The 15,687-nt window shown below is 35.9% G+C and overlaps 2 protein-coding genes across 7 annotated transcripts in view; one reads left to right on the top strand and one right to left on the bottom strand.

Moving 5' to 3' along the window:
• Positions 1–2,008: 2,008 nt before the first annotated feature.
• Positions 2,009–7,770, bottom strand: LOC128689743 (protein Mpv17). The gene is made up of 4 exons (XM_053778161.2): positions 7,542–7,770; positions 5,150–5,265; positions 4,408–4,629; positions 2,009–3,390 (listed from the first exon to the last, which is right to left on the bottom strand). Exons 1-4 carry the CDS (start codon positions 7,612–7,614, stop codon positions 3,229–3,231), a joined length of 573 nt encoding a protein of 190 aa, XP_053634136.1. The 5' UTR covers positions 7,615–7,770; the 3' UTR covers positions 2,009–3,228.
• A 779-nt stretch (positions 7,771–8,549) lies between these two features.
• Positions 8,550–15,687, top strand: part of LOC128689744 (spindle assembly abnormal protein 6 homolog) — a 37,349-nt gene continuing 30,211 nt past the window's right edge. For 3 of the 6 annotated variants that reach the window (XM_053778167.2, XM_053778162.2, XM_053778166.2), the window contains exons 1-4: positions 9,451–9,567; positions 11,531–11,693; positions 12,514–12,698; positions 14,407–14,572. In XM_053778167.2, coding sequence (XP_053634142.2) covers positions 11,541–11,693; positions 12,514–12,698; positions 14,407–14,572 — 504 coding nt within the window. In that variant the 5' untranslated portion in view covers positions 9,451–9,567; positions 11,531–11,540. Of the gene's footprint in view, positions 8,685–9,415; positions 9,568–9,599; positions 9,618–11,530; positions 11,694–12,513; positions 12,699–14,406; positions 14,573–15,687 lie in introns of those variants that run through there. The other 3 variants (XM_053778164.2, XM_053778163.2, XM_053778165.2) reach the window with 3 other exon arrangements.

Genomic DNA, 15,687 nt, shown 5'->3' with positions numbered 1-15,687 from the left:
GATTATACACACTTGGAAACCCCTAGAGGGATCAGTACCAAACTAGAGCACAAAATTCACTCCCAATGAAAGCAAAAAACTTGGCAGATGATGCAACATCCCCCCCCCCCCAATAAAAGGCAGGGGTGCCACTAGCACAATAAGAGACAACACAATAAGTGTAAGGGACCCAGGACTGTTTGACTGCCTCCCAACATACATAAGGGGGATTACCAATATACCCCTGGCTGCCTTCAAGAAGGAGCTGGACAGACACCTAAAGTCAGTACCTGACCAGCTGGGCTGTGGTTCGTACAACGGGTTGTGTGCAGCCAACAGTAACAGCCTGGTTCATCACGCCCTGATCCACCATGAGGCCTGGTCACAGACTGGGCTGCAGAGGTGTTGAACCCTGAAACCTTCTCCAGGTATACTCCAGGTATGCATATGCCAACCTATATCTTCGGTAACACTTGTCACACATGTCATTTTACTATGAATGTTACCTTCACTGATGGCCTCAGCAGCCTTAACCCCTGCAACCACCAATAGGAAAGTACTGTACACCAAATTCAACTTTTATCATATTAGGTGCTCATTTTTCTAATATTTGAGTTTACTACATTAACTACCATTCTCTAGGTCTGTCTGACCCCTATAGGTTTAGTGTTTCCCCATGAATATAATAATAATTGAATATAATAATAGTTGAATAATAATAATTGAATATAATAATAATTGAATTTACTATGTTTACTATTTACTTTGTGCATGAAGCAAAGTTATTATTCTGTTCATTGGGAAGTGTTAAACCCACAAGGGCCATACAACACTTGACCAAGGTTATTAACCATAATATTTTTACCATACCTAGGTAGTAGGTTGGTAGACAGCAACCGCCCAGGGAGGTACTACCGTCCTGCCAAGTGAGTGTAAAACGAAAGCCTGTAATTGTTTTACATGATGGTAGGATTGCTGGTGTCCTTTTTTCTGTCTCACGAACATGCAAGATTTCAGGTACGTCTTGCTACTTCTACTTACACTTAGGTCACACTACACATACATGTAAAAGCGTATATATACATACCCCTCTGGGTTTTCTTCTATTTTCTTTCTAGTTCTTGTTCTTGCTTATTTCCTCTTATCTCCATGGGGAAGTGGAACAGAATTCTTCCTCCGTAAGCCATGCGTGTTGTAAGAGGCAACTAAAATGCCGGCAGCAAGGGGCTAGTAACCCCTTCTCCTGTATATATTACTAAATTTGAAAGGAGAAACTTTCGTTTTTCCTTTTGGGCCACCCCGCCTCAGTGGGATACGGCCGGTGTGTTGAAAGATTTTTACCATACTATACAAAATGTTGTGGTTAATTAAAGCATCCACTGTGTCTAAATCCCATTTATTCCAGCCTAATGAATCATCATGAATACCACCACCTGTACTGTGAATTGTTCCAGCCACAATACTCTACTTTTTATTCTTTATAACATCACATTCTAAGGAAAAGCACTAAAAATCATAAGAGGTCATGCAGTGCCTGGATTAATTAGTTTTTATACAAGGGATAAGTAAATACAATTCCTTGAATGAGAAGTCCTTCAACAGCATTAACCAACCATCATGAAAGGGTCAAGGAAAATATAGATTTGATGAAAAAATGAAGATTATGTTAAGGAAAATCATTTAAATTGGTATTAAAAAAAATTCTGTAAATGAAACACATTGCATATTAACATTTGAAACATACTTTTATTTGTGTATGAGTTAACATAAATCCAATTTGTTTAAATCAATTTAAACACACTTACTGTAGATTTTATTTGTTATTTTCACAAAGTATATAGTATACAGAAGGCCCTCCACATCTGCGAGGGTTAGGGGATCAAGAATCTTGGGAATCTTGAAAATTCGTGAATGTTTGGTGCACAAATATGATGTAGGGAAATACATATGATAATACTGTGCTGTAGCATTTGCGAATGTTTTGATGCGCAACTATATTGTAGGGAAATATAATAATAGCATTTACTTTGCCTAACAATACTGCTTCCTTAACCTGTTGAACCACGAACAATCATAAAACACAAGAAAACATCATAAAATAATGTACATACATGTTATGGTTTAATAACAAATGATGAACAAACAAAACATTGGGCATTCACGAATATTTGAAGCTCGCGAAAATGGAGGGCTAGCTGTATATTATCATCACTGCTGCCATCAAAATTTTTGAATAATATCCCAATGATACCACAACTGCCAGAGTAGTGTGTTATTGAACATTCCCTCTTTTGTGGTACCAAAGACATTTTTGGCAGGATGTAAATTTGCCACATAAAAGCTAAGTTGTTTACCTAGCAAAATTACATTACATGGCACTTCATTTGAACCTATGATTTGTATGAACTGTACTTATATGCTGTTCCCAGTTTCTCACCTAGCAGTACTGTACATACACTACATATACAGTATATCATGCCCAATTTAAAGGTTAACAGAGGCTCCTTCTCCATCCACACAAACTACAGCATTTTGGGGTAAAATGGAGGCAGTAAAGTGAATCTCTACAGGATGATGAGTTGCTCATGTGTGAAACTTTGTCCGGTAAAGATGAGTACTGCTACAATCCTTTCATTTTATTCTGTTAATTGGCAGTTTGCCCATCATTCAATAAATTATTGTTTTTTATAATACACATCTTCTATTTTCACATTCCTGCATATTTTTATAAAACTCCAGTCCACAACTGCAAACAGTAATGATAGTCTCCAGACACTTTACTTTTCAAAGACAAACATAATACAAATAATTTCAAACAATAACAGAATCTTGGGTCTAAATATGGATGTTTATTAAATGAAAATAATAAAAAAAACAGAACTCTTTACTCATACTGTACTGTTCATCAAACTTCAACTCTGAATGGAGTATTTTATAATTCATGAAAAACATTATAATGAATCAAACAAAATTTTGAAACCCAAATTATGCTACATTAATTCTAAAAATTATATTGTACACAGAAATAGTGACATGAAATTTTTGTAAAGCATTTTCTTTGCATAGAAAGTGTTGTACTAATCTAAAATATCTCGCTTGTTTCTTAACATTTAACCTGTTTTTAACAGGTAAGTTTACTAAAATCACATTCTTAAATGATGATAATCTGCTTGCAATATACTGAAAATATCTCATGAGATCCATTTCTTAAAAGCTTAAATAACTTTTCCTCTTAAAAGTCTGATCTACTTATTGACTTTGAGTGGTACTAATGGGCTTCTGAAGTGCACTGTCTTTGTTTGTCTTCCAGGCCAGGTAAGTGTTCCAAAATAATGCAAATGTTTGAGCCACAAGCACCTGGTGATGCAGAGGAACAAAAGAGAAGTTGCAGATTTGAACAGCTGGCCAAACCTATAATAAAAATATATACAATGTCAGAGTATCAATGACAGAGGCAGAAAAAATAGCATGGATAATTAATGTATATCAACACAACGCTAAGTGTACAGCACTGAAATTCTTGACAAGTGAAAAAATATCTTCTTTCAACAAACTGGCCATATCCCACCAAGGCAGGGTGGCCAAAAAGGAAAAACAAAAGTTCCTCCTTTTAAATTTAGTAATATATACAGGAGAAGGGGTTACTAGCGCCTTGCTCCCGGCATTTTTGTCACTTCTTACAACACACATGGCTTATGGAGGAAGAATTCTGTTCCATTTCCCCATTGAGATAAGAGAAAATAAACAAGAACAAGAACTAGAAAGAAAATAGAAGAAAACCCAGAGGGGTGTGTATATATATACTTGTACATGTATGTGTAGTGTGACCTAAGTGTAAGTAGAAGCAGCAAGACATACCAGAAATCTTGCATGTGTATGAGACAGAAAAATAGACACCAGCAATCCTACCATCATGTAAAAATTTACAGGCTTCCGTTTCACACTCACTTCACAGGACGCCAGTACCTCCCTGGGCGGTTGCTGTCTACCAACCTACTACCTAGAGGATGCTCCAGTACATATACATATATAATATACAATACAGAACTAACAGTGCTAATTAATGCTACATTACTAATAAGATTGTTTAGAGCCTGAACTCTGACTCAGTTACATACACAAAATGGCCTCACAATGTCTGAAAATCAGAATAATGAATGATTTACCTTACAAATCAATGTATTATTGTTATTCGCAAAAAATTGCTAAATTAGTATGGGTCATTCAAGGATACTTGCAGCTTATAAAAACACCTAAATAGGTTAAAAGTGATAAAATTATGATAAGCAGATAATACTTAATTTGCTTTTAACATGAACCCATTACAAAGTAGGCAGTTCATTCAATCACGAAAAACATCATATATAATGTATAATGAAAAGGTAATATAGTGTATCAACTGTTCAGAAAAAGACGAAATATTCTTACACTCCAACAGGTCAGCAAAATGTCTTTGTAGTTCTTCTTGACATCCTTCTGAATTTCTTGAGGCGAGTTTCCCTTCATGCCTCCAAGCACAATCAAGAAGACACCCAAAAACAAAGGTGCAAAGAATGCTTGATCGGCTGCAACCTTCTTCAGAGCTCTCACCCCTTTGCCAGGCCCAATTTTTATATCTAACAATTTATACCATTTTGATAGCACAGGACCCTGAGAAGATAAAGCATTATAAAATATTTGTTATATTTGTGCATTTTATCCATTATCCATTAATTAAATTGTCTTTATCAACTACATACACCTTGTCAACAATCCTATACCACCACCACCATTATTACAATAGTGTGCAAAAAACAGATCTGCTATCACAAAATTCTGGGGAATGCAATGCTGTATAATCTAATCAGCATTGTTTGTCATGAATTCTACTTAAATTTGCTATGTAGAGTAACACTAATTCACGAAAAAAGAGAATATTAATTTCAAAGCTCAATGTATGCACTTATTTCACATATGGTAAGCTTTTATGATTTGCATTCATGAACTTAATTTTTTTTCTCTGCTGAATATGAAGCTGAAGCCCTGATTACTTTATAGATAAATGCATATACATGTATTGGAAAGCTTCATATTAAAACTATACAAATTAAGAACACTACTGTAATCCAAATCTGACATACGATAAATTTCAAGTAATGTACAGTAACTAAATGCATAAAATTTTACTTACTATAAAAAATGTACCGATCGAAAAAAAACGAGCAGTACGCTGCCATTCATACTGATTTGCTGACTTCCTTTCTATAACTACTTGTGACAATACATCTCCAGCTCCTGTCAATGCACCTAAAAAATCCATACAAGAAATTCTTTGTATACATGCTCAAAATGTATTAACCTATTTAACAATAACATACTATTCTCAAAGGCTGAAGGATAAGAAGAATGTTGCAGTTCAGAGCATCACATGAATACTGATGTTTACTCACTTCTGGAAAGATAGATATTGAATGAGTGTTGTTAAAAGTGTTATCTTTGAATCACCATACCACAATGTGAAATGGTCATGTAGTAAAAAAAAAAAACTGGCTCTCACAAATTCTATATACAGTATTTATTATATCGGTTTTATACAGGAGACTTTGCATGATAATGACATTTGAAAAGAGAGGCCCCTTATATGAATAACATCTCAGGCAAGACCATTTTCTTTCCATTAGAAGGACTTAGGCTAAGAAAACAAATCGAAATATAATATTTACATAGATGCACATAACACTAGAACATTTTAATTTAAATCTTTATTTTTATTTAAAATTCATAAGCTAAGGCAAATTTATACTGTAACAAAACTTAAAGGTAATAGCTGGAGAGAATATACCTAGAGAGGGTTTCGGGAATCAACACCCCCATGGCCCAGTCTGTGACCAGGCCTCATGGTGGATCAAAGCCTGATCAACCTGGCTGTTACTGTTGACCACATGCATATCGATGTACAAACCACAGCCCAGCTGTGGTGCCTGTCTTTAGATACCTGACAACCTCAAATCTACGACTTTAAGGGTGATGGACTGATTACATCATCTTCATATCTACTGCTCTTGCCTACTTTCTGACTTTTGGTGCCTGTCCAGTGCCTTCTTATGAATATCACACAAAATTCTAATATTGTAATAATAACTACAGCTTCTCCTCACTTAGCAACGTACTCATTTACCGACCACTCGGACTTACGACCTGTTCTCCAACTGATATGCAAACCTGAATAATGTATATTAGAGCTGATTTCCTCAATTCTGTTTATTACACTACAGTATACAGTAAACTACTGTATAAACATTTAAAAAGATACCAGAAATGTTATATATGGTGCAAAGATGACATTAAAGAAAATATCTAAAGATGGTTGACACAAACCCACTAGTACCAGTACAGTATGCTCCTTGCTTAATGACCAGTTCATTTACCGACCCACTCTTAGAAACAGAAGTCCATCGTTACGTGAGGAGAGGCTGTATCATAATAATAATAATACAGTACTGTAATAAGTAACCCAGTCTGACATGAAACAATTACTGAATCCAACGTAAAATTATTTTAGAAATAAATAAAGCTATGTTAAAATGTAATTTCATGATAAATGGTACCTTGTATCTCATAGCTACCTAAGTGGTGTGGCATTCAGTCAACACCCAAATCAACTTGGACTCAATCTTGGAAGGGGCAAGACATATTGCCAAGTTTCCTCACACCTACTACCACTGTTCATTTAACAGTTTTTATCAAGAGATAGCTTTTATAGGCAGCATCCTAGATTCAGTGACTTGTCAACATATAATTAAATGTAACTGTCAGCAAGTTAGACTGGATTCAACAGAGATGACTTTTTTTCTTTATATGGCTTGACATGCTGTTGAAGTGTGAGGAAGGTAACATTTATGAAGGACTTCAGGAAAACCAGTTAGCTAAACTTATTCCTGGAGGTAGGAAGTGTAGTGCCTACACTCTGAAGGAGGGGTGGGGATTCTGAGGTTAAAAGGGTCATTTGAATTGTGATATCTGTGAACTTCTGGCAAGACAAAACAGCTATTGAGTGAGTGATGGTAAATGGTACCTCCAGTTCCCTTGACCAAGACTCATTCACCCACATATACTTCCACGAAGGGAAAGTTAAGTAATATTGTTAATATTACAATCAAAACTAAACACTAAACCCACAGGGGTCATTGCAAAGTACTAAAAGGCTTTAACTCCTAAACAAGAAAGACAATAATATCTAAAGATAAATAATACTACAGTAATTGTTTTCACAGATATACGGCTATTGTTACTACAAAGAATATATAATTTTAACAGACTAAAATATTACATTTTTAGTAAGCAAAAAAAAAAGAAGAAAAACTTAATACACGACTGCTATTAGTAATGTATATTTTGGCTAATATCATTATTTAATAAACATTAAATAAAAATATTGTACTGGCAAATCTTTCTCATTCATTACGCAATACCACGGACACATGGCAAATATTATATTCATGAAAAGCGCTAAACCAGTAATTCTCCTACAAGACAACACCAGTAACATGTGATTAAAAAACACTATACCAAAATTAACATACCAGTTTGCAGAGACTGGACTACTAATGGGTATTTACGAAGTAAAATTGAGTAAACTCTGACTACCGAACCCATTATTGCAAATTAATAATGAATATTTCTACTTCAGTCAGGCTAGCGGTGTCTTCTGATGTCTACAGCTTGAGCATGATGGGGGATTTTCTTATCAGCCTCGTAATTATTATTTTTCTTCATTGGAATATAATGATGTTATTGTTGTTTGGGTTTATAGGGCCACTGACGGCAGGAATGCAATGATTATTTCTGGTTTTCCTTGTTGTTATTGAAGTTTATAGGGTCGCCGCAGTCTACGCCGTACTAAGCCCAGCTTCCCAGCCTCTGAGCCAGAATCAGAATTTTATTTTCAAAATATTATACAGAAATAAAGTATAAAGGACTGAAAAGTCCTTCGTATGCACAGCATTTCAGGCAAACTTAAGTTAAATGATGAACCAATTAATACTAAATGGTCAAATAGCTCTGTTTAATGGATTACGAGGACTCCAATGGAAATAAGACACTTTTTGGAATTATCCTGGGTAATTGTGGTAAGTGTGATAATTGTACCTATGTATAGCTGTACCTGAATAAACTTACTTATATTCATTTACAAAGCATCAAGGACTCCAGTGGAAATAAGTCACTGACTTTTTGGGGGTTATCGTAGGAAATTTACACATATTATTATGCAAGATAATTGTAATCGTCAAAATCCTGGTTGGCTCACTCTCCTTGTTAAAAATTCGAGCAAAATCTTAACTTTTAGATTAGTTACTTGTTTACTTTACTTGTTTACTTACTGCTATGTAAGTATGAGATTAATAAGAATAAGACGTTTATTTCAGCATGATAAATGTTTGTAGAAAGAAATATAACAATTGAGGGAAGTTACCTTTGAGAATAGTAATAGAAACCAAAAAAAAAAAAATAACAAAAGTTCCCAATTAGGTCAGGTTGACCCCACTCCTAAATCCTGACAGAATCAATAGCAGTTAGTTAGTTAGTTTAATATGTTTATTATGCACCCCATACCCATCCTGTAGGCGGCAGTCAAAAGATTACAGAGGTACATAATTGGTCCAGGGACTGGACTCCAAAGTTTTGATAGCTGAGCAAGTTACAGAGGTAATGAACTCACAATAGCAGTAAGTAACATTGTTTGAGTTTACTGGGTTAACGTAGACTCAGTCTACATAGTGCTCTTTTTATGTCCTTAACACTTATTTACCCTCAAAACATTCGCAAAAACAAATGTGTATGTTATGTACACAAAATCTAAATAAAAACGTATACCTTTTCCAGACCGTAAAAATCTATAGAGAAGATTTTAAATTATGTAGTTCCCAGGATCGTAACTTCTTCAGTAAAAATATCCGAAATGAATACAATCGTGTCTTTTCCTTTTAATTGTCGTCATTTACTGACTTTTTACTGCGTAATATATGTATGGTGAACAGAAACGACCATGACCTTGTATACTTCAATTTATAATCCATTCACTGATGTGGTGATCATAATTTAGCAATCATTTAAATTTAATAATTTCTTGAAAACTAAGAGAAAAAATAAAGCTTTAAATTTTTTAAAATAAAATAAATTTGAAAAATTACTAGTTTAATGCCTTTATTATGCTGTGGGAGGTAGTAAAAAAATTAGTGACACATAATGAGTAAAGGATTGGGCTGCAGAGTTATTTAGTAAGTTTATTATACAATTATCATACACATTTTAACGTATGCGTCAATTACCTAGGTCTTGGATGACCCCCCCCCCCCCAAAAAAAAAAAAAAAAAAAAAAAAAGTCAGTTAATTATTTACTCTGGGGTCCTTGATATCTGATTACAGTAGTAATGAATTATTTGTGAATACGTGAATTAAGTCACAGCTATATTGCAATATAGTTTATATATGATTTTGAATTATTTCCATTACTTTTGAAGGTAGTAAATATTTTTGTGCTAGCTACCTCTATCCCAACTTTTCAAAATAACACAAACAGAGTGACACCAGCCTCTGCCTTGATAGTAAGTAAGTAATATTATTTAGGCACAGTTACACAGAAGTACCCCTCAAGGAAGGTTCGTTGATGTTGGTGAGGGGCTCTTGATTTAGGGAATTGGATCTGTGCTCCAGTTCCCCGAATTAAGCCTGAATGTCTTCCACATCCCTCACCCCAGGCGCTGTATAATCCTCCGGGTTTAGCGCTTCCCCCTTGATTATAATAATAATACACACAAGTACATATTGAAAATTACATAGGATAACCCAAAGAAGGTTCCTTGGCGCTAGTGAGGGGCTCTTGATCTAAGGAATTTGATCTGTGCTCCAGTTCCTCGGATCAAGCCTGAATACCTTCCATCCCTCGCCTCCACAGGCGCCTAGAGCATCAGTGCTGAGTGTTTTTTCCCCATGTTTTCTATCCCTGGGGTATTTGTTCTCGTGTATATATATATATATATATATATATATATATATATATATATATATATATATATATATATGTATGTATATATATATATATATATATATATATATATATATATATATATATATATATATATATATATATATATATATATATATATATATATATATATATATATAAGCTACTGTTAGGTAATTGATCAGGACGCTGTACATTAGCAGCTTCCTACGCCCACAAGAACTCCTGTGGGCGTCTTGCTCTGACGGGGTCTTGGTAAGTTTATTTATGTACAGATACACATAAATACAGTTACACAAATTATCATATATAGTAACATTTTTGTAAATTACCTAGGACAACCCAAAAATGTCAGACGAGGTTGTTAGTCTGCTTGACCCAAATTGAGAACTTGTTTCTGTTTCTCTTTCCAGAGGCAACTTTGTTATCTTTGTAGTCCTCGCCCATCTATTGGGCATCCTATTTTTTTTTTTCCATCCCTGGCAGCAGGGCTCAACAAGGTGCCTGCTGTAGCCACTTAACAACCCCACGGTGGCTCGTGGCCTGGTGGGTTAAGCTCTCACTTCGCACGGTGATTGTCCGGGTTTGATTCCTGGTGAGGGTAGAAACACTGGGTGTGTTTCCTTACATCGGTTGTCTGTGTTCACCCATCAGTAATAATAGGTACCTGGATCTTATCAACTGGTGTGGGTCACATCCTGGGACAAAATTGACCTAATTTGCCCGAAATGTTCTGCATAACAAGCGACTTTCTACATAGTAGTATGTCATTGATATCGGCTAGGCCTGTATACCTTGTACATGTACTTGTAGAAATAAAGATATAATTATTATTATTATTATTATTATTGTTATCATCAACAACACTTATAATGTTGCTACTAACATTATTATGATGTGCCTGTGACACCACTTTATTGGTTTGTAATATACTTCCATTTTTCCACTAATTTAGCCAGTTATTGTTGATTATATTAACTAAAATTGGATGCTTTACGATGGAAATAAATGATATTGTTAGGTATCCTGTAGCTCGACTGCAAGCGCATTCAGCTCGCACAGTGAGGGTGTGTGTTCAATTCCCAGTGAGGGTAGAAACATTGGGCGTGTTTCTTTACACCGGTTGTTTATGTTCACCCATCAGTAAAATGGGTACGTAGGAGTTAGTCAACTGATGTGGGTCACATCCTGGGACAAGGACCTAATTTGTCTGAAATGCTCTGCATAATAAAGGGCATCATCATATCATATCATATCATCATATATTATCATCATATCATATCATCATATCATATCATCATCATATATCATCATCATATATCATCATCATATATATCATCATCATCAAGCCCTGAAGGGAGGTTCCTTGGTGCCAATGAGGGGACCTTCAAGCAAGGAAGTGAACCTGCCCTATGCATATTTATGACAGTTTGCCATATAAAATTTTCATAAAGCATATAAAACAGCACAGAATTTCTGATAAATCTGATAGGGCAACATATTTTTTCCAATTTTCATTTTTTCTTAATATTGCTGCTCTTATGTCAGATGGAGCACAATGGAGGCGTGTAGAAGCAATACCAGTGACGTCCTATTAAATGGTGATGTGCTTGTGCGAGTGGTGGAGGCTGGTGTCACCATAGCTACAGCCACTACACGCAATTTAAAAATGCTGGTGGAACTGAAAGTTAGGCCTTCTGCCTCCTCGAAGGTACATTTTCATGTTAATGAATATACTGCACAATGAAGAATATGTGCACTGTACCAACTACAGCCTCTCCTCACTTAACGACAGAGTTCCGTTCCTAAGGCCACGTCAATAAATGAATTCATCGCTAAGCGAGGAGCATACTATAATGGTAGTGGGTTTGTGTCATCCATCTCTGATATTGTGTTAATTTCACCTTTGCACCATTTATAACATTTTTAGTATAATTTTAAATGTTTATACAGTAGTTTACTGTATATTATAATAAACAGAATAGAGGAAATCAGCTCTAATATACATTATTTAGGTATGCATACTGGTCAGGGAGACCATCGTATGTCCGAGTCATCTGTAAACGAGTATGTCGCTAAGTGAGGAGAGGCTTCATTTATATTGATAGAATCAGAGCTATTCTCATGTTTTTTCTTCAGTATACACATACTGTATGTAGTAATTACTTTGTATATGTGTATATAAAGCACTAGAAAATGTTTAACTTCAGCTCACTGAGTATATAATAACCTACAGTACAGTGGACCCTCGACCAACGATGGCATCGACTAACGTTAAATTCGACCAACGATACGTTAACGCTAACATGTTGCCTCGACTAACATTAAAAAAACTCGACTAACGATAATCGTTCTCGGGTACCAATTAATATCGTTAGTCAAGGGTCCACTTTCAAAGTGACAACATTTTGGTTTAGCAGTCATATGCTAACAAGAACTGGACTATTTATAGATATTAATTTAAAAACTAAATTAAACAAATTTTTACAATATAATTAAAAATTTGTGATAAATAATGGTACATTTTTCAGGAATTTCTGGTGAGGCTTACAGATGACCATGATCCATTTGTTCTCTACACATGTGTTGTTCATGAGGACGACTACCATACCCTTCGTCACACACAAGGTCTATTGGTTGACTTTAATTCATTTCCTCACAAGTTTGTTGAACTCGTTAATGCTTGCCACAAGGAAAATGGAAAAGAATCTCCCAGGTAAATAATGATACACAGAATTAGCAAATATTAATCATTTCTTATATACATTACAATATTTCCTTTTTAATCTGGTTGTTATAATAATTGATGTAGAATAGAAGTCACAGTACTGTTCCTGGAACAAAGTCATAATTAACCAGTAAAGTGAAGGTGTAACTTTATTATGTTTCGATCTATCCTAGACTACTATTGCAGCTTTAAAATTATCTGGAAGGACTAAAAATGTCTAGTTTCATTTATACTATTATGTATATATTTTTCTTTTCATCTTATCAACACATCGGTCATCTCTCACTGAGGCAGGATGACCTAAAAAAGAAAGAAACACTTTCACCATCATTCACACATAATCACTATCTTTGCAGAGGTGCTCCGTCACAACAGTTCAGATGTCACTCCAAACGGCCAGTATCCCAAACCCCTCCTTTAAAGTGCAGGCATTGTACGTCCCACCTCTGACTAACCAGTTTTCCCGAATCCCTCCACAGAATATTACCCTGTTCACACTCCAACATATTTTTCAACACACTGGCCGTCTCCCATGTATATTTTTTTTTTTTTAACATGCTGACCGTATCCCACTGAGGCAGGGTGACCTGAAAAAAAGAAACATTTCCACCATCATTTGCACTCATTGTCTTGCAAAAGGCATGTAGATGCGAGAGTTTAGATGTCCTTCTAAGCAGCAGATATCCCAAACCCCTCCTTTAGAGGGCAGGCACTGTACCTCCCACCTCCAGAACTAAAGTCCAGTAAACCAGTTTCCCTGAATCCCTTCACAAAATATTACTCACACTCCAACAGCTCAACAAGTCCCAAAAACCATTTGTCCCCACTCATTCCTATTCAACACACTCACAGGTGCCTGCTATATGTCCAAGCCCCTTGAACACAGAACATCCTTTACCCCCCTCCCCCATCATTTCCTAGGACAACCTGTACCTCGCTTTCCCTCCAGTACAGATTTATACACCAAGTCATCCTATTTTGCTCTGTCCTCTTTAAATGACCAAATCACCACAACAACCCCTCCTCAGCCCTCTGGATAACACTTTTAGTAACTCCACACCTCATCCTAATATCCAAACTATGAATTCTCTCCATAATATTTGTTCCACACATTGCCCTCATACATGACATATCCACTGCCTCCAGCCTCCCCCTCAGTGCAACATTCACAACCCATGCTTCACACCCATAAGAGTGTTGGTACCACTATACACTAATACATTCCCCTCTTTGCTTCCATGGATAATGTTCTTTGTCTCCACAGATACCTCAATGCATCACCCACCTTTTTTTTCTTCTTTATTCTATTGTTTACCTCATCTTTCATATACCCATCTGCTGACACATCCACTCCCAAACATCTGAACACATTCACTTGCTTCATACTCCCTCCCTCAAATCTGATATCCAATTTTTCATTACCTAACTCATTTGATACCTTTATCACCTTACTCTTATCTATGTTCACTTTTCCACTTTTGCCAATGGGCTTTGTAACTGTACAAAGAGAGAAATCATTCAGTGGTTCAACCCAATTTTGGATTGCTTATCATTAGAATTAAACATTGCTGAAACATTTTCTTATTAGTTTTATTGTTTTATTAAACAAATGTCATTCTATTTTGCTGATATTCTGTTGTTCATACTTACCATATTTTAGATGTGATATTTACGTGATATTTCTCTCAATTTTTAGATTTATATTGGTTCTGCGGTGCTCTAACGACAGTGAAGGTGGTGCTACACTGGAAGTTGTAGAAGTCAATGTATTCAAACACTTATGTCATTTGGCTTTGGCCCTTGTGCCTGCACCTACTCAACTTAAGCTGAGCTATTTGGCAGAATGTTGTAAGGCTCTAAAGGTAAGGGTGTTACATTTAAGCTTAAGAATTAAAGTAGATCCTCCAGTGTGTACATGTTAATTGATTATAGGTAGTAAGATTTCAGGTACATTTTGCTGCTTCTACTTACACTTAGGTCACACTACACATGCATGTACAAGCATATTTATACACACCCCCTCAGGGTTTTCTTCTATTTTCTTACTAGTTCTTCTTGTTTATTTCCTTTTATCTCCATGGGGAAGTGGAACAGAATTCTTCCTCGGTAAGCTATGCGTGTCATAAAAGGCGACTAAAATGCTGCGAGTAACCCTTTCTCCTGTATACATTACTAATGTTAAAAAGAGAAACTTTTGTTTTTCTTTCTGGGCCACCCTGCCTTGGTGGGATACAGCTGGTTTGTTGAAAGAAGAATAAACATGCAAGATTTCAGGTATGTCTTGCTACTTCTATTTACACTTAGGTCACACTATACATGCATGTACAAGTGTATACAGTGGACCCCCGATATTCAATAAATCTGGTATTCAATGCATTATATCGCAAAAATTTTGCCTCGGTATCCGATCGAAAACCCGGTATTCAATACGATTCGTACGAGACGTGTCCACATGTGGCCTGAACTGCCCCGTGTGTGCCAGTGTTTACAAGCCAGCCAGTGTGCGCGCATCTAAGGATACATTCGGTACATTCCATATTATCCATATTATCACTGTTTTTGGTGCTTCTTTCTGCAAAGTAAGTCACCATGGGCTTCTAGTGCCAACCCTTCGAGAAAAAATGCGCTAATGACTATTGAAATGAAGAAAAAGCTAATTGCAAAGTACGAAAGTGGAGTGCGTGTGTTGGAGCTGGTCAGGTTGTATAATAAACCCCAATCAACCAACTCTACTATAGTGACCAGGAAAATGGCAATCAAGGAAGCTGTTCTTGCAAAAGGTGCAACTGTGATTACGAAACAGCGACCGCAAGTGTTAGAAAATGTTGAGAGACTGTTATTGGTGTGGATAAATGAAAAACAGATAGCAGGAGATAGCATCTCTCAAGCGATCATTTGTGAAAAGGCTAGGCAGTTGCATGACGATTTGGTAAAGAAATTGCCTGCAACTAGTGCTGATGTGAGTGAATTTAAGGCC

This window comes from Cherax quadricarinatus, chromosome 22 (genome assembly GCF_038502225.1).
Source record: "Cherax quadricarinatus isolate ZL_2023a chromosome 22, ASM3850222v1, whole genome shotgun sequence".
In the NCBI taxonomy this organism is placed as follows: domain Eukaryota; kingdom Metazoa; phylum Arthropoda; class Malacostraca; order Decapoda; family Parastacidae; genus Cherax; species Cherax quadricarinatus.
The sequence above is the reverse complement of the archived record's forward strand: the minus strand, read 5'-3'. Positions and strand labels throughout refer to the sequence as shown.